The sequence below is a fragment of the Lampris incognitus genome, chromosome 9 (assembly GCF_029633865.1).
Source record: "Lampris incognitus isolate fLamInc1 chromosome 9, fLamInc1.hap2, whole genome shotgun sequence".
In the NCBI taxonomy this organism is placed as follows: Eukaryota; Metazoa; Chordata; class Actinopteri; order Lampriformes; family Lampridae; genus Lampris; species Lampris incognitus.
Window position 1 is genome coordinate 48816212 of NC_079219.1, and position 19539 is coordinate 48835750.

The window sequence follows — 19539 nt, forward strand, 5'->3', positions numbered from 1 at the left end:
GTGTGGTGGTCTATTCCGTTGCCTACCAACACGGGATCCCATTTTGAATCACCGTGTTGCCTCCGGCTTGGTCGGGCATCCCTACAGACACAATTGGCCGTGTCTGCAGGTGGGTATGTGTCCTGGTCGCTGAACTAGCGCCTCCCCTGGTCAGTCGGGGCGCCTGTTCGGGGGGGAGGGGGAACTGAGGGGAATAGTGTGATCCTCCCACGCACTACATCACCCTGGTGAAACTCCTCGCTGTCAGGTGAAAAGAAGTGGCTGGCGAACTCCACATGTATTGAAGGAGGCATGTGGTAGTCTGCAGCCCTCCCCGGATTGGCAGAGGGGGTGGAACAGCAACCGGCATGGCTCGGAAGTGTGGGGTAATTGGCCAAGTACAATTGGGGAGAAAAACGAGGGGGGGGAAATCCCCCCCCCAAAAAATAGACAAAACAGCGATGTTTCAATCTTTAATTCAGTTTTGCCCTGTGACATGGCTTAAAACTGCACTATGGACAATTCATGAGAAGAAAACACCATGAATGTTATAATAGTATATAATAGTTATTTACAAATTCTTAGAACTGATTTCAATTTCATCACATTTCCAAAAAATGGTATTTTGGAAAAAAGGAAGCCGACAGTAAGCCTGAAACATTCTCCTTATAAATGTAAATGTACTATTATTGTGGTGGCACGACAAAGATAAGAGTTTCTCTCCACCTTCAAAAATGTTTCATCCCAGGGATTCCCCATGACTCTTGGGAGCTTATATTTAGTCAGTACAAAAGCTCTTTACGCATTTTTCTTTTACTTCTTTCCCTGCTACACCTTACTAAAAGTAGAAAAAGAGCAGTGTTCGCCACATGATCACTTTCTGAGAGAATCATCCATTAACCTCGACTGTCTTCTTTCTTCTTTTTTTTTTCCAATCGTAGGAAAAGAGCACATATCTAGGACTGGTTAGCATCCCCATCTCAAGCATCACTGGACGACAGTTTGTAGAGCAGTGGTATCCGGTCATCCAACCCAGCGTCCTCACTAAAGGGGCCGGGGTGGGAGGGGGAAAGATCATCAATGCATCCCTACGCCTCAAGTCCCGCTACCAGACCATGAGCATACTGCCCATGGAGCTGTATAAGGAGTTTGCAGAGTACGTCACGAATAACTATCGCACCCTGTGTGCCGTGCTGGAGCCCGTCCTGAGCGTCAAGAGCAAAGAGGAAGTGGCCTGTGCACTGGTGCATATATTACAGAGCACAGGGAAAGCTAAGGTACGAGATGCTGACTCTTCAAAAGGACCTGGAGGTGACTTGTAAATGTTTGTTTTGGGGGAACATTTTGTTCCTGATGATATGTATGATCGAATAGAAGTGAAAAGCAAGGCTTATTTTTTGAGAAACAGAAAAATTTTTTTTTATACCTTTGTTCAAACAACGCAGTCTTAACAAACAAAGCATTTTTGTACAACTTATTTGCAGGGCACAAACGCCAATGTATCGATGAATGAGGACGTGACTGAGGACACTGGCTCAGATTGACTTTTACATCAATGTGGATTATAGCGCTTATCGTCCTGCCCTCTGGATCCTTACCCTCACCTTAACCGCACTATACCCATACCTATTAACCATCTCTAATCTAATTCCTAAACATAACCATTTCTAATCTTATACCTAAACTTAACCATCTCTAATCTAATAACTGAACATAACCATCTCTAATCTAATAGTAATAAAAACGGTTGATCTGAGTGGATGTCCTTTTTGATATACTCATACATCGATATGTTGAAATGCATCACATGCATGTGACAGAATATGATTTGACACATCGGCATGTGGTCCTGCAAGGCAAGACTTCAGGTTTAATATGCATTCTTGTCATGAAGTGGTGTCATCATATCTGGCCCTGCAAAACCAGCTGACATGGATCATATTCATGTGACAGACATTGGCAGCCATCATATTTCAGGAACTGCAGCGAAGTTGTAAGTGTATATCTTGTCTTGTGAGAGTGGATTGTTTCAAATTAATGTAGTTTAATATAGCAGGGATGGGCGGCACGGTGGTGCAGTGGTTAGCGTGGTTGCCTCACAGCAAGTCGGTCCTAGGTTAGTCCGGGGTAGTCCAACCTTGGGAGTCGTCCCAGGTCATCCTCTGTGTGGAGTTTGCATGTTCTCCCCGTGTCTGCATGGGTTTCCTCCAAAGACATGTAGGTCAGGTGAATCGGCCATACTAAATTGTCCCTTGGTGTAAATGTGTGTGTGTGTGTGTGTGTGTGTGTGTGTGTGTGTGTGTGTGTGTGTGTGTGTGTGTGTGTGTGTGTGTGTGTGTGTGTGTGTGTGTGTGTGTTGGCTCTGTGATGGCCCGGCGGCCTGTCCAGGGTGTCTCCCCGCCTGCTGCCCATTGACTGCTGGGAATGTTGTTGGGTATGATGTTATGATGCTCCAGCATCCCTGCGTCCCTGAGAGCAGGATTAGCGGTTTGGATGATGGATAGATGGATAACAGGGATATCATGATTACATACTCTGACTTTTTCTCACCCCCAGGATTTCCTGTCAGACATGGCGATGTGTGAGGTAGACAGATTCATCGACCGAGAACACCTTATCTTCAGAGAGAACACTCTGGCAACCAAAGCCATAGAAGAGTACCTCAAACTGATCGGACATAAGTACCTCAAGGATGCAATAGGTGAATAGATGCATGTGAACACTTGAAATTTAAATTTGCTGCTATTTAAACTGACCCGGCGGCCTGTCCAGGATGTCTCACTGCCTGCCGCCCAATGACTGCTGGTATAGGCTACAGCATCCCCATGACCCTGACAGCAGGATAAGCGGTTTGGATAATGGATGGATGGATGGAAGTCAACACAACATATGCTGAAGTGATTTCATTTCAAATGCAAGAGATGATCGATCATTTCAAAGTGGCAAAATATTTGATGTTGGTCAGACTCTTTAGGAGATCTAATAAAAATGTTCACTAAATTCCTTTTTTTGTACATTGACTTCCTGACCAAAACAGAATCAAGACTAAATAGAGGGGTCCGGTCTGACATCATTTTGTAGTAACATACAGTAGTCACAAGATGGTGGATGGTTCACTGTCCCAAACTCTATTCTCTGTTTCCATGAAACAAATATTTGCCTTAAATAGAGTCTGTGATCGACAGGAAAAGCCATGGAAGGATTTTTTTTCTGAGCTAAATTCTATATTTTGATGGCACACATGAATTTTCAAACAAGGAATCTGTTGCTAAAAAGATGCTGTTGACAGTTTGACTACACATTGTCAATAGAAGAGTCTCCCACCAATTACATTTGCAATCTTGTTCTTGTGAGTAAATGACTGTCTCAAAAGTGATTCCATAAGACGGCATTTGACTTGAAGAACAAAATCAGTAGGTGAATTAATTCTGTGTGAAACACGTATCTTATTTGGGGAGATTTAGTTTTTTCAAATAAGAAGATTATAATGGGGATTTAGTTGTGTGTGGTTAATATTGTCCCACAAAGTGACAACGTGGCTGAGTTGCTGTATTGACCCTTATGATGTTATATACTGCTTTGGTCTCGCTACACCTTTGCAGGAGAGTTCATTAGAGCCTTATATGAGTCAGAGGAGAACTGTGAGGTAGACCCAATGAGAACGCCGCCCTCAGTGCTCCCCGACCATCAGGCCAATCTCCGCATGTGCTGTGAGCTGGCGCTCTGCAAGATCGTCAACTCCCATTGGTGAGTTTTAGATAGATAGATGAATACTTCATTGATCCCAAGGGAAATTGAAGCATCATTACAGCTTGCGTAATCCAAAAGAACACAATATAAAAAATGCACACAATAGCAAGATATAAAGCAAAAAATATATAGAGAATATACGGAATATAAAGAACTAAACTAAACTGAAGTACTTGATGCCTATAAAATAAAATAGAATAACGATATATATACAGTGCATCCGGAAAATATTCACACCCCTTCACTTTCCCCACATTTTGTTATGTTTCAGCCTTATTCCAAAATGGATGAAATTATTTTTTTTCTCATCAATCTACACACAATACTCCATAATGACAAAGTGAAAAAGGTTTTGTAGAAATTTTTGCAAATTTATTAAAAACAAAAAACTGAAATATTGCATGTACATAAGTATTCACACCCTTTGCTATGACACTCAAAATTGAGCTCAGGTTTATCCTGTTTCCACTGATCATCCTTGAGATGTTTCTACAGCTTGATTGGAGTCCACCCGTAGTAAATTAAATTGATTGGACATGATTTGGTAAGGCACACACCTGTCTAAATAAGGTCTCACTGTTGACAGTGCATGTCAGAGCAGAAACCAAGCCATGAAGTCAAAGGAATTGTCTGTGGACCTCCGAGACGGGATTGTATTGAGGCACAGATCTGGGGAAGGGTACAAAAAAATTTCTACAGCTTTGAAGGTCCCAAAGAGCACAGTGGTCTCCATCATTTGTAAATGGAAGACATTTGGATCCACCAGGACTCTTCCTAGAGCTGGCCGCCCAGCCGAACTGAGCAATTGGGGGAGAAGGGCCTTGGTCAGGGAGGTGACCAAGAACCCGATGGTCACTCTGACAGAGCTCCAGCATTCCTCTATGGAGATGGGAGAACCTTCCAGAAGGACAACCATCTCTGCAGCACTCCACCAATCAGGCCTTTATGGTAGAATGCCCAGACGGAAGCCTCTGCTCAGTAAAAGGCACATGACAGCCCACTTGGAGTTTGCCAGAAAGCACCTAAAGGACTCTCAGACCATGAGAAACGAGATTCTCTGGTCTGATGAAACCAAGATTGAACTCTTTGGCCTGAATGCCAAACGTCACGTCTGGAGGAAACCAGGCACCTCTCATCACCTTGCTAATACCATCCCTACAGTGAAGCATGGTGATGGTAGCATCATGCTGTGGGGATGTTTTCCAGCGGCAGGAATTGGGAGACTAGTCAGGATCGAGGGAAAGATGAATGGAGCAAAGTACAGAGAGATCCTTGATGAAAACCTGCTCCAGAGCGCTCAGGACCTCAGACTGGGGCGAAGGTTTACCTTTCAACATGACATCGACCCTAAGCACACAGCCAAGACAATGAAGGCGTGGCTTCGGGACAAGTCTGTGAGTGTCCTTGAGTGACCCAGCCAGAGCCCAGACTTGAACCCCATTGAACATCTCTGGAAAGACCTGAAAATAGCTGTGCAGTGACGCTCCCCATCTAACCTTATAGAGCTCGAGAGGATCTGCAAAGAAAAATGGGAGAAATACCCCAAATATAGGTGTGCCAAGCTTGTAGCTTCATACCCAAGAAGACTTGAGGCTGTAATCGCTGCCAAGGGTGCCTCAACCAAGCACTGAGTAAAGGGTGTGAATACTTATGTACATGCAATATTTCATTTTTTTATTTTTAATAAATTTGCAAAAATTTCTACAAAACCTTTTTCACTTTGTCCTTATGCAGTATTGTATGTAGATTGATGAGAAAAAAAAGGAATTTAATCCATTTTGGAATAAGGCTGTAACATAACAAAATGTGGGGAAAATGAAGGGGTGTGAATACTTTCCAGATGCACTGTATATGTATGTATGTATGTCAATATAGATGTAGAGAACCAAAACTTTTAATACATAGCAGTACAAGCTTGTTTCATGCGCTCTTCATTTGTTGAGCACATCTATATGTATATCTCAAGAGCGTTGGTATAAAAATTAAAATATAGCAGATTTACATTGAGAAAAAGATGCAACATCATGCCCTCATGTCCAGTTATTGCACAGTTATTGTATATTGCATGTAATAGCAATCCGACAGATGTAAGTTACACATAATAAGATAATAAATAAGTGTTCTTTAGGATATATGGGATGTCCTTGAATTAAATTATTACAGAATGAGTGACAGTATGCAGTATTGAATAAGAAAAATATTGTGGCGAGTTTGCGTGGAGAATGAGAGGAAGAGATTTCTTTTGATCGCAACTCCCCTGTCTCATATACCACACGACCCTGGGAGTGCACCTTTATTTTGCCCCTCCCCAATGGTTGTCGAACAATGGCTTCCCTTAACCCGGTCACTCTGGAACACATCAGTCTTAGTCATGGTCCTGCAGTCAGTCAGTAAAATAGTCGTCTACCCAGTCCAAGTCCAAACCCCAAACAAACAATACAACAATAATCAAAACATGAACACGACATTAATAAAACAATGATCTGAACATGTACGTAACAGTCCCATAATTCCTTACGCTTCCCCAGCGCATAGACATCATCAGTCCAGCAACCACCTTCCCTGGTCGCTACAATATAAAAATGTAAGTTTATGCTGTTGCCTCAGTGTCCACCTAGGACGCTGTGGTCAGTATTGTGGCTGGATGGGGAGGAGTTATGCAGTTCTATGGCTGCTGGCAGGGACGATCTCCTGTGGTGTTCTGTGAAGCACCTTGGGGGGATGAGTCTGTTGCTGAAGGTGCTCCTGTGTTTGATCAGTGTGTTGTTGAGTGGGTATGACGCATTGTTCATGATGGCCAACAGTTTGGTCAGCATTTTCTTTTCTGACACCATTGCCAGAGAGTCCAGAACTGCTCCCAGCACAGACATTTCATCAATTCATAAGACGCATGAGATCATAGATGAAGCCTCACACAGTAAATGACAAAACTCCCTCATAACCAGTGGTGCAGTTGAGATTAACCATACCTAAATGCAGCTTACCCACCTTTTCGTTTGCAGACAATGCCCACTGAACAAGTGGACTTTACATCAACATGGTGGCTATGCATTTATTCTTATCTAGCTCAGAACATATCTGGCTAAATGTAGCCCGCTTTTACACCAAACTGTTTGATTATGATATTAGCATGTATTGCAGAAACAACTTAGGACACAATGCAAGTCCATACAATATGTTATAATAATTTGCTTTTGTTTTAGTATTGGTGCTTTAGGCTAAGATTTAGACACCTTACTAGACTTTCACTTTTCAACCAACTTGAGCTCATTGTAAGCCTATACCATTTAGATCTCTTTTAGATGTTTAATCACCATAGAATGTGTATTGGGTTGGGTATTGGTAGTTTAGCCAGCTGACAATCTGCATTACATAAATCCATAGTACACCTCAGAGTGAAAAGTATCAAAATTATGCTAAAGAGAATAGTGCATTTCAACAGGAAAATACATAAATTAATACTTTTCTGAAAATTGGCCCTCATTGGTGGGCTATAGTCTACCCCTTTTATAAACATAATTGCTCATAACAATCCCAGAGAGGTTTGGTTCCTCCTCATCTGTCCATTCATCCTCTCTAACAGTGTGTTCCCGCGGGAGCTGAAGGAAGTCTTCGCCTCCTGGAGAGTTCGCTGTGCGGAGCGAGGCCGGGAGGACATTGCCGACCGCCTCATCAGCGGCTCCCTGTTCTTACGCTTCCTGTGCCCTGCCGTCATGTCCCCCTCGCTCTTCAACCTCACCCAGGAATACCCCGACGAGCAGACATCCCGCACCCTCACCCTCATTGCTAAAGTGGTGCAGAACCTGGCCAACTTCTCCAAGTCAGTTTGTTCACAACACTTTTTGAGTTTTCTCATCAATTTTGGGCATTCTGGTCCCTTCGAAAAAAGTTTACTTCTCTGCACTTTTAGTATACCTCTTTCAAACCAAAAATAAGCAAGAGCACTGTTATTGTACTTTTTTTTGTATTTGCAAAATGTAAAGTTGAGAATGGTATATTTAAACTTTATTTTTCAGATTTGCTGAATACCTTTTTAACACACTTTTAGTATTTATGTAAGTCACCTCAATGGATACATTTCAGTCCCAACAGTATATTTCAAGTACACTTATAAGTGTACTTCTATATATTATATTTTCTTGTTTGTACAGCAGCACACTGCTAAAACTCAGCTCACATGCTACGTTAACACCAACTGTCTAAAAAAATGGCTTTCGGGTGTCTGGGTAGCATAGCGGTCTATTCCGTTGCCTACCAACACGGGGATCGCCAGTTCGAATCCCTGTGTTACCTCCAGCTTGGTTGGTCAGGGCGCCTGTTCGGGAGGGGGGGGGACTGGGGGGAATAGCGTGATCCTCCCATGTGCTACGTCTCCCTGGCGAAACCCCTCACTGTCAGGTGAAAAGAAGCAGCTGGTGACTCCACATGTATTGGAGGAGGCATGTGGTAGTCTGCAGTCCCCCCCGGATCAGCAGAGGGGGCGAAGTAACGACCAGGACGGCTCGAAATAGTGGGGTAATTGGCTGGACAGAATTGGGGAGAAAAAGGAGGACAAATCCAAACAAAACAAAAAAAGAAATGGCTTTCATATTCTGTCTTTTTGTCCGGTTGTCTCTCAGTGTATATGTATACTTCTATCATTTTCTTTCTCTTTAATTCTGCTTTGTTCATTTCATCCTATCTACTTCCCACCTGCAGGTTTGGCAGTAAAGAGGAGTACATGTGCTTCATGAATGAGTTCCTAGAGATGGAGTGGGGCTCTATGCAGCAGTTCCTGTATGAGATCTCCAACCTAGACAGCGTTAGCAACGCCGGAGGTTTTGAGGGCTACATCGACCTGGGCAGAGAGCTGTCCATACTACACAGTCTCCTCTGGGAGGTCATGGCCCAGCTCAGCAAGGTATCATCACGCACTGTCAGGCTGACATCACACTGAACGTATGCATCCTCCTAAACCATTGTCCACTGGGGTCGATTTGAGGGGGGATTCCATCCTCCCTGTTAAACAAATTGACAAAAACCAAACTATTGTAAAATTGCCATCCCTTTTCTACCCCCTTTAGTTAATGGTACTGTGTGATGTATATCTTAATCAAGTAATGAAAGCAAGTGATTGTATTGACAGACAGACAGAGCCAGTACTAAAAATTGTCAATGGTGCTGTCAATGCTGGTCCTTTGACACACTGACACCCAACAGACCCATTATTAATTTTATTAGCTGTAGCTGTGTTTGTCCTGCTATGCTAACATCACAGAGTACCACGAACAGCCTGGCATGTTTTTAACCTTTAGATGGTTTTGAACCTGTAGATGTCAGCAAACTCATTAAAATGAACAAACTTTGTTTCTCCTCTTGCTTTTGCTTTTGTCACTAGCAGTCTTACTTTTTTTTTAGGGGGGGGGGACTGACTTTTGGGATTGCAACCAGCTTTTGCTAGGGTTGACTCATGTTTCAGGGAACAAATGGTTCTTAGAATGGATGAAAACCATATTCTCTTTGCTCTCATCACAGGATGCCATCATCAAACTCGGGCCCTTGCCTCGCCTTTTGAATGACATCAGCATGGCCTTGCGAAACCCCCACCTCCAAAGGCAGCCCAGCCATCAGACAGACAGGACAGAAAGGGTTCAGGAGAGACAGACAGAACGGCTGCTGTCCCGACCAAGCTTCAACAGGGGTGTCTCCTCCGAGTTCCAGAACCTTATGATGAGGGATCTCAACAGGTGATAACAATAACAACAACAGTAATAATAATAAGTACTTCATGGTCAAGACAAAAACATCACACAGAAACTAAATTGGAAATACAAAAACATACCATCAGAATCAGTTTGGGACTCTGAACCTCCTTTATGGGCCACTCTGCTGTTGGGAACAAGTGGTCATGGCTCCACTTAGCATTTAAAGCTTTTCTGCCATTTTGCCATCTGATAACTTTTGAATTAGATAACCTCTACAGCAATTTCACTACAACATCAACAGACAACAATTTGATATTGCATCTCGGGTAATTGCACTTTTCACTTGGTTTGAAAAGCATAGTTTTAACCTTACAGATAATGACAGTGATACATCATTGTCACTGTTTGTCAATTGAATTACATCATTGAAAACTTCTCCCATGCCTTGGCTGCTTTCTCCAGTTCCATAGATATCACTCGCTTGCCTTCTCCCACTTCTGGAGTATCCGGTGGAGGGGTCATGCCATCCCGCTCCCAGATGAGTTTCCAGGATCGTGACCATCCCCATCGAGCCTCCTCCAAAGATGTTTTTTATGTGACCCGCCCTCCCCTGGCCCGATCCAGTCCAGCCTACTGCACAAGCAGCTCAGACATCACAGAGCCAGACCCCAAGGTGAGTGCCTTTACACTGACTGGAGGAACAGTTGCACCGTTCAGTTAGTTTGTATCTCTCTTAGCCAAAATGATCTGCATGGTTGCCCACGCTTAGTAAGTAGCATTAAACATTGAAGAACACAATACTGTAGCATATCATGACACCCTCTTTTTTTCAACCTGTTGAACACCAAACTCGTCCTAGCAGTATTTCCAGGGAAATACTTGGAGCCTTTCCGATATCCAGGGCTCTAGGTAACAAATTCCTCCACACCTCCTCTACCTATGTCATCCGTGGCCACGTAACATGACAGAATAACAGAGGGCGCACCAGCCTTTTATATCCCTTATTACCTAGGTGCTCAGTGTCAATAAAAGCATATCTATGATGGACCTCCAGGATTCCCGAATGAACAGCGTGTCTAACCTGCAGTCGGTGGACATGCTCAACTCCTCCCAGGCCTCCATTGCCGGCATGGGCAGCTTCGGCGGGCTGAGCAGCGGAGGCGGTGGCGGCCTGGGGTCGGGCCTGAGCAGCCAGCTGCGGGCAGGCGGGCGGCTGTCAGCTGGCTCTGGTGGCTCCAGCATGTCTGGTGGCCTCCGGATAGGCCAGCTCGGCCAGATGGGTGCCACCACCGACTCGCTGTCCCAACAGCAGCAACAGCAGGCCGCCGCCATGCGCTACCCACTCTCGTTCCAGAACCCCCTCTTCCATCTGGCCACCGCTGACGGCCCACAGCAGCACCAACAGCTCCACCAACAGCACAGCCGGGCTCAACCTCCACCACCCCTGCTTCTTGCCCCGGAACCTGAGCCTTCGCACCAGACCTACATTCCCCAGTTTGCCCACGGCGGATTTTCCCGAAGTGAGGACCTGTCCACACTTAGGACCAGGGACAGTCACCTGGGACAACCCAGCATCATCCACTCGCACAGCTACAGTGATGAATACAGCAGGGCTGACTATGGACGGAGACAGATGTCCATGCATGTGCAGGTATATTTCTGCTCATTGTATTCTCATGGCATATCAACCATTTTCTATCAGTAACACATTCCCACTAAAGCAGTTATTGGCTGTGCCTATCATCTGAGTTACTGACACCTCAAACCCCATTATGAAAATATTTAGTTTCCATTCTAAGATAGCTTATTGGTGAAGTAATACTTTACATTGATAAACCATAAACTTGATAAGCTACGGTCAATGTTTTAGGTTTTGAAACAAGGAATGAAAAAGATAAACTGCATATTTCACCTATTTGCTCCTTAAGGATAACCTCCAACAGCAACAGCAAATGATGGGCATGACCTCCCAGACAGGAACCTCCCACTCCTCCCTGGCCACGCCCCCTTCCACAGTCCAACCGGTACGCCAGAGCTCTGTTGCACCACCTCCCACCCAACGAGTCAAATCACAGACCTCCCACCAGCTATCAGTTAGTGCAGCCGCTGCACCTGCTGCTCCGGCTAAAACAAGGCCGCAGAGTGGGAATCTCCTCCAGTCACCAGAGTCGGGCTATGGCGGCAGGCAGCAAGGGTCCCGGCAGCTGTCCGTCAAAGATAACACAGCCCCGGGTTTGCCCCACCAACAGAGTTCTGTCAGGGAGAGCCAGAGTCCACAGGGAACCACCAGTCAGAGCACTCAGCAGTCACCTCAGCAGCAGCCTCAACAGCAACAGCACCTGCTCAAACCCACCATGAGCAAACAGGTAAATTCAAAAACACAAATTCCTCTTCCACGTTCTCATCCACATAAGAAATGCTTTATGAAGGGTTTACAGGTGGTTACTAAAGCTGTGTATTGGCTAGAATTTGACAGCAGCATTAGTATCATGATGCAAACATCACCCTTCCATACAATTGTGGTATTATGATATTATAAACACTGTGGTAGATTTCAGTTTTTTTTTTCTAAATTGGAGAAGCATGTCATAAATAAAACACCTCTATGGATAAAATCAGCATAATCAGAGCCGTAGCTAGTTTGGCAATGGCAACGCCTGCTGTTGTTCTGGGCAGCCCTGTTACAGTATTGCACCTGTCACCTAGTGGTCAGAGATGTAAACTACACAATGAAGTAACGGTGCTGCCGCGCCCCTTTGTATAACATTTTAACATTAACCCTAGCGGTTGCTCATGACTTTATTAATGATTAAAAACTAATTTATCAATGTAAGCTGTCATAACTAGGGGTGTGCATCTCACCTACTGAGAGAGATTCCATTCGTTCTCGTTTTTTGATCAATAATCAGATGCATCTAGATTGATCTTAAGCCACCAAAACGTCGATATGATTCAATTCAGCCCTTTCTTGATACGATATAATGCAGTGTGATGTGATGTGATTCAATACAAAAGCGATGTCATAGTGCAAACAGGTCAATTTGAATTCTACTAATTTGTGACTGGTTTTAAGAGGGAATCCTAATAGATAATACAGCTACTCAATCCAGTAATGGGAGATTGAGAGAAGCATGGTGTTAACATCTGATCTGGAATCTCAGTTGTTGGTCGAAAAACATGAAATATTAGTGCAACTCTTGTAAAATCCAAAGTTAGCCCACACTTGTGATCTATAAGTGTTTGGTATTGCATTATTGGTCAATGAGAGGAACAAATAGAAACATGCTGAGGGATAACTTTTGAGAATACCAGAGAAACTCACAATGTAAAAGGAGCTGAAATGGCAAATATTAGATGCTAGAAAATAAAACATACACATGTCAATACTGGACTTAACAAATTCACTGAAGTCCGCATTGATTGTTCTGTGATTCCCTCCCAGCTTTTGTCCGATACAAGCTGTCTGAATTGATGTAGCCGTATCTGCCACATTAAGCTCGGCATATCGGTTTGAACTGGTGAATCATCACACCCCTAGTCTTACTGCATTACTAAACAGACTTTTGGTTGTCATAATTGGGAGCTTCTCCATAGACATTCTCTCAGAAAATATTTAACCAGTGATGACTGCCAATTCTCACTATCTTTGTCTAATCAGGTGTTTTATAAAAGTCTATGGAGACTCTCCCCTGAGCTCCCAGCCTGGCAACCTAGTCTTTTTATGAATGTATTATAACATCTTATAACTGATTCATAACACATGAATTACATGAAGTTATTAACTTTAATAAACAATTAGCAAACCCTTACAGACCCTTTATAAAGTATGAATTATTGTTAAATTCTACCTTCTATGGACGTCTGGATAGCGTAACAGTCTATTCCATTGCCTACCAACATGGGGATCGCCAGTTCGAATCCCTGTGTTACCTCCAGCTTGGTCGGGTGTCCCTGCAGACACAATTGGATGTGTCTTCAGGTGGGGAGCCAGATGTGGGTACGTGTCCTGGTCGCCGCACTAGCGCCTCCTCTGGTTGGTCGGGGTGCCTGTTTGGGGGGGGGACTGGGGGGAATAGTGTGATCTTCCCACGCGCTACGTCCCCTTGGTGAAACTCCTCACTGTCAGGTGAAAAGAAGCGGCTGGTGACTCCACATGTATCGGAGGAGGCATGTGGTAGTCTGCCGCCCTCCCTGGATCAGCAGGGAGGGTGGAGCAGCTATCAGGACAGGATTAAGAGCCCCCACTGGGTAAAAACTGTAAAATGTTTGAACTCATGAAACGAGAAGGTGATTGGTGATTGGGACAAAATGCTCCTCCAAATGGCTTGTGAAATGAAAAGTACTTTAATCTGCTTCGAAAGTCATGTTCTCACTTTTAATGCGCCGGCTTTTTTTTTTTTTGTCTCTCAGGGTTCTCAGTCTCCCTCTACCCTCAATCCCCCGACACCCGCCAATGAGCGAACAGTCGCCTGGGTCTCCAACATGCCTCACCTCTCTGCTGACATTGAGAGTTCCCGCATCGACCGTGAAGAATTCAAACTCAAGGAGTACTCTAAGAGTATGGATGAATCACGCATGGATAGGGTAGGTATCCCTCTTCAGTTCTCATCCTTTTAATATGTAACACTAATGTTGAAGAAAATCAAGGTACGTCTGTTGAGGCCACTGAGACTATGTCAGTGCTAATTCTTAGAAATGCAAAAAAGTTGTTTCCATCCACACTGAAATGTTAAAGCAATAGAAAAACACTTAAGTGCGGTCTTTTGGGCATGTGCATGCAACTTGACCAGCAGATTTACCTTGGGTCACATGACAGTCGTATTTTTGAAAGGCTTCATTTTCCACATCCACATTACAGTGTGAGCCTGGCTTTTTCAATTTTGTCCACTTTCAAAAAGTTACGCCTTCGGTAACCAAAAACGCCAGCTTAGTGTGGATGGAAGGCCAAAACAGCGAGAAAACGATGCATTTAGCATGGTTGTACTCTGAGCAGAAGTCACTAAGACTCTCTGAAGCAGCAGCCATTTTGACGTGTTTGTACAGCGGTGTTCAATAGGGTCCTCAGGTACCACCAGTTCTGCTGGTTTTCTATGCAGTACTCATGGCACCTGAGGACCTGATTGAGAAACATTGTGTTGCAGTATCTGAATACTGGCCCAATAACATTCACCTCTGCTTCATTCTGTCTGTCTGTCTGACTGTTTCTCTGTTGCAGGTCCGGGAGTATGAGGAGGAGATCCACTCCCTTAAAGAGCGCCTGATGATGTCCCACAAAAAACTGGAGGAGTACGAGAGGAGGCTCCTGACGCAGGAGCAGCAAACAAATAAGATCCTGCTGCAGTACCAGAACCGGCTGGAGGACAGCGAGAGGAGACTACGGCAACAGCAACTGGAGAAAGACTCCCAAATTAAAGGAATAATTAGCAGGTAAATGGAGGTCGTTGCTGGGACGGAGGAAGATAGCTGAACTGTCATATCTTTTCATTATGCAGCACCATGGCCAGCCACATTTTCTGTCATTATTATCTGAATTAATCCAATAATCCAATATAATCCAAATTGTGGTAGTGGTTGTAAAAATAGTCATAATCGCTCTTAATCTCACCGGGTTCCTCATATTTTAGTGGGTTTTAGAACATTTAACTCTGAACTCGCGGTTGTATCTTCAATTTTGCCAAATGGACATTTGGCATTTAGGAACAGAACTCTACTGTGTTTGATAAAAAAGAAGCGTAAGAGGTCAGCTTGACTCTTTTGACACAGTCCAAGTTCTCTGAGAAAGAGAGGGAGACACATATCAACAGCCAAATAAGAATAAGAATAGATAAGAAGAACAGATGTAATGAAGGACGGACTTAAGAAAGACCTTCTTAAAGGAAGAAGATCTATACATGATCTTATTTGACAAATAGGGCATTTTTCTACACTGGTTAGTTCTTTTCAGTAAACTTCTGCACAGTCAGTGTTGTAAAGTACTAGCATGACAGGGTTGTCCTCTATACTCTTGTTGCAAAGCTAACGTCATTATCTCGTCATAGGGACCGTTAGTTTCTTGTGAGTTATATTTGGATGACCTTGGAGAACTCCAGTTGACTCTAGCTGGTTTGTGTGAAAACGCGACGAGACAGTTTTTAAGTGAACTCCTTTATCTTTATTGATCAACTGCAAAATTAAGTCGCTGATGGGGGAAAAAGGAGCGCAATATTGATTTTATCTCAGTGGTATACAGGGACCACAGCCAATTGTTTGCTCTTTCTCAAGGATAAAAAGTTCCCTGAATGTTTTTACTCTCTATCTTTGAACATCTGCAGTATTCCTCTATTTCAGGAGAGCTCAGTTAATGGGAAAACAGTCAAATATTTTCTTGTTCACTTCCTTTAGTCTGTCGTCTGCAACTGCAGGGTAGATATATGTGACAAAGAACATTGCCACTTCTAATTCACTCCAGGAAAGAAGAAATGGAATGAAGACAGAGGAAGTCCTGGTTGTCTTTTTATGGGAAACCATCGCAAATCACCCAAACACCTTTCTATACTCCCTCCTGCTGCTGTACTTCTCAGTGGCAATTTTCTATGAACAAGTAGGCATACTAGTTGCTTTTTAACCAGATGTCTGGATAGTTCACGACTATCCTTATTAGCTCAATGATTGCCTGAACCTTCCACAAGATTAAATTATAAAAAACTCAAGAGGATTGAAAGTTTGGAATGCTGTAATATAAGAAATAACATGACTAAACTGCACTTTCTGAGCATCACAGTGCAGGCTTGGAAGCAAAGTTTGGGATCTTCTGCCGCAGGACGATGGAGGAATAAGTCATAACATAAGATCTTCCATTTTAAAGTCAAAGTGGTCAAGTACAAGTGTATGCACTGAAGGACTTCTCATATATCTTTCTGGGAAAAAAAATGAACATGAGGATCAGCACCTCTTTCCTTTATACAGACAGTGCTGTTGTGGAGCCTGAGCTGCAGACAAAACTTGAATCAGTCAACAAATGATGTATATTTATAACTGTAAAAGAAAGTGCAAATAGCTTATTTCAATAAATAAAACTTAAGACATCTGAACACTTAATGCTATTCCAATAGTGATTGCTCCACTGGAATATTGACTGGCAATTAACAACAGGTAAACTTACCGCAAATAAACAGCGTGAAGAGCGAGAGACATTCACGCTTCAGTTTCTAGAGGGTGGTTTTATTTATCATTTCTGTGACTTAGCTAACCAGTCTCGAGGTTTGGAGGATGCTCCCCAGTCAGGCCCAGTGGACTAGACAACAGGTCACAGTGGTCAGGCCTGCAGTGTAATCAGAATATGATCTAGTCTGGATGTAATCAAATCATACCATGCATGGAAGCAAAGCAAAGAAATTGAGTTTTTGGAACACTGAAATACCGTCTTATTTATTCTAATTTCATTTAAGTCTCCACACTCCTATCGAAGTGACAGGTGTGGTCATACCCCTGTGGACCAATGCAGAGTGCATCCTGGATGATTGATTACATAACTTTTTTTAACTTGATGTTCAGAAATATGTCGATGCCAATGGGACTTTGAGTTGTGGAAGATAAAGTTCTATGGTTTACATTATTGAGCACAGTTGGGGGGGGGGGAAATCAATATTTCATCATTCAATCCATTGAACAAATAAGAGTCCATTGAAAAACATTGACAGAGAATGTCATTTTAACACAGCAGTTAAAATTATTTTCCAGAATGAAAACTTCACAAAGCATTCTAACAAAAAGCCTTAAAGTTCTGTGGACAATGGCAAATCTTGGGTAAACCTAATGGCTGTCATCAGGCCAGACGAAACAAGGAACACTTATCACAACTTAATTTAAACCAAAGCCGAGTGTAGATTTTTAGATGAAGCTACATTTAATCCACTGGGACACTTACTTAGAGCACTTACATTAATCAGCATTTATATATTATTTTTCTTTGAAGTAATAATCAAATTATTTATCTATAGCTGTCCTATTTTTGTCTGTGGAAGTTTTCTGACAGCATTTTACCAATGAAAAATATCTCCCATGGGGCGTTAACTGCAAACTGACCAACAGAATATTCTTGGTTCTTGGAGAACTGCAGTGAGTTTGCAGTCATGTTTCTCTAGAGGAAATCTACATTCTAACTGTACAGGTCATATCAAATATTTTTAACTGTTGTCTATAGCCTATATTGAAGTCGGTGATGTAAGAGCCATAATGATAATGACATATATAAATATTATATATAGAAATACTGTATTGCTAAAATTATAAAATGTTAACCTTGCAATATCTAACTTTACGGAAGGAGATGTGCAATAATGGATAGATTTAGATTAGGTGCATAAACACGTACCTAGATCTACTGTGTGCATTGGCACATTCATATTTCCAGGTGCGATATATATTATGTATGCAATGTGTGCACATACAGAAATACATGAGTTACTTTCTGCCTATGAAAATTTATTCCAGGTGCCAACAATTTTACAAATCCAACTGAAACAGCACTCTATATATATATATACATATATATATATATACACACACACACACACACACGACCTTGAATACTGTAAAATGCACAACACCATAACAGAGACAAAATAACAGTGTGTTCTGCAGAGTTGGTTTCTAAGTTCAGACAAGATTTGGCATATCTGTATAGTGTTTGTGAATTTATCTGCATTTAAATGAAAGGTTGCAATGGCTATTGACTCTATTCATAAAAGCGATCTGTATGATTTTGCTGTATGTGCTCGGTTTCAGTTGTGATCTTCAGCCCGTCATTGCTGGTGTTTCAGTGACATGGTGGTCAGTAGTGTTATGAAAGACAGTTCCACAGTAACGTCAAACAATTTATTCACTTACGATATTATTTAATTTTTTTTGGGGGGGGGGGCAAAACTATTCTCCGGCTAATATTTTGTTTTCGGTATGTTCATCTCTCTTTTTGTAGCAAGCATTTCCTCATAGGCTGTATAGATTGTATTGCTTTGAAAAACATGTTAAACCTTTGCAAATACATTGTTGGTGGTGATGAGTTTGTGACTTGATGCAAGTGTGATTATAACTGGACTGACTCGTGTCTAACAGCAGCCGTGCGAGGGGACATTATCTACTTTGACACTGACCTGAGTCAAATAGCAGCTGCGGATAACTCTCAGAGATTGGGTTTAAATTTTCTGGTGCTCGTGTCTTTTCCCAGGCTGTGAACCTCACACTTCATTGTGCAGAGTCGGCTAAAACTGCAGCAACTGTTTGCAGCTCCTGTTTGATCAGGTCCACTTTTTACATATAATTGAATTAACATCGTTCTTTGAAACCTCTTGTCTCTTGCCTTCTTACTCTGTAGCAAAATACTGAGACACCATGACCTCAAGTTGATAGAAACCCACATCTTGATTGCATGTAAGACTCAACCTCATAAGTATACTACTTGAAGCGTAAATGGAAACTCTTTTTTTTTTTGGTGGGGGGGAAACATCACCCACCTGAGTCATTGTCTGCCTTCTGAAGTCATGTTCAAAACTTAAAATGCTGTATAACCATGTTACATTCCATTGTTTTATAGACAGTGCCAATATCTCTGTCATTGCTTATGATTGATTCTTTTCCCCAGTTTATTCTTTTGTAAACTAACTTAACACTGTATATTATTTATGGAATAAAACATCCAAACGCTTCTGTTTGAAACTTCGCCTGTGGATTTTCATTCTTTACTGGCGTTGCGTATCAGATAGGCTTCCTTGTGTTGTGTGTAAAGACATATGAATGTGCTGAGAGCGGCCTGCAGTGAAGAAATAGTGAGAATAGTTCATAAAACACAGTTTGGGTTGATTTACAATGCCCCCTTTAAAGTCAAATGTATGACCTCTAGTTCTTTGGTAAATGCACTAGAAGTCATACATGCATAAAAGAAGGATTCAAAGTACCTCCCTTCCAGATATTTGTTTTAATTTCCTCACCACTCATAACAGTACCAACCTTTCTGGTCCCGTTGTCCATGTATGTACCTTGGGACACAGTTTTACAACAACTCTTTGTAAATGTCAACCATTGCTTCCCAGCAGACACTTCATCAGCAGTGGTCTTGTTCCTATAGGACATTAATTGTAAACCCTGTCAA

The 19539-nt window shown here is 42.6% G+C and overlaps 1 protein-coding gene across 1 annotated transcript in view; it reads left to right on the top strand.

The window, feature by feature from the left end:
* Positions 1–19539, top strand: part of syngap1b (synaptic Ras GTPase activating protein 1b) — a gene marked incomplete at its 3' end in the record, with an annotated part of 199681 nt that overhangs the window by 144265 nt on the left and 35877 nt on the right. Inside the window, exons 8-18 of the mRNA XM_056286999.1 lie at positions 921–1256; positions 2536–2680; positions 3582–3726; positions 7313–7549; positions 8428–8629; positions 9244–9455; positions 9876–10086; positions 10468–11064; positions 11342–11779; positions 13824–13997; positions 14629–14840. Coding sequence (XP_056142974.1) covers positions 921–1256; positions 2536–2680; positions 3582–3726; positions 7313–7549; positions 8428–8629; positions 9244–9455; positions 9876–10086; positions 10468–11064; positions 11342–11779; positions 13824–13997; positions 14629–14840 — 2909 coding nt within the window. The remainder of the gene's footprint in view (positions 1–920; positions 1257–2535; positions 2681–3581; positions 3727–7312; positions 7550–8427; positions 8630–9243; positions 9456–9875; positions 10087–10467; positions 11065–11341; positions 11780–13823; positions 13998–14628; positions 14841–19539) is intronic.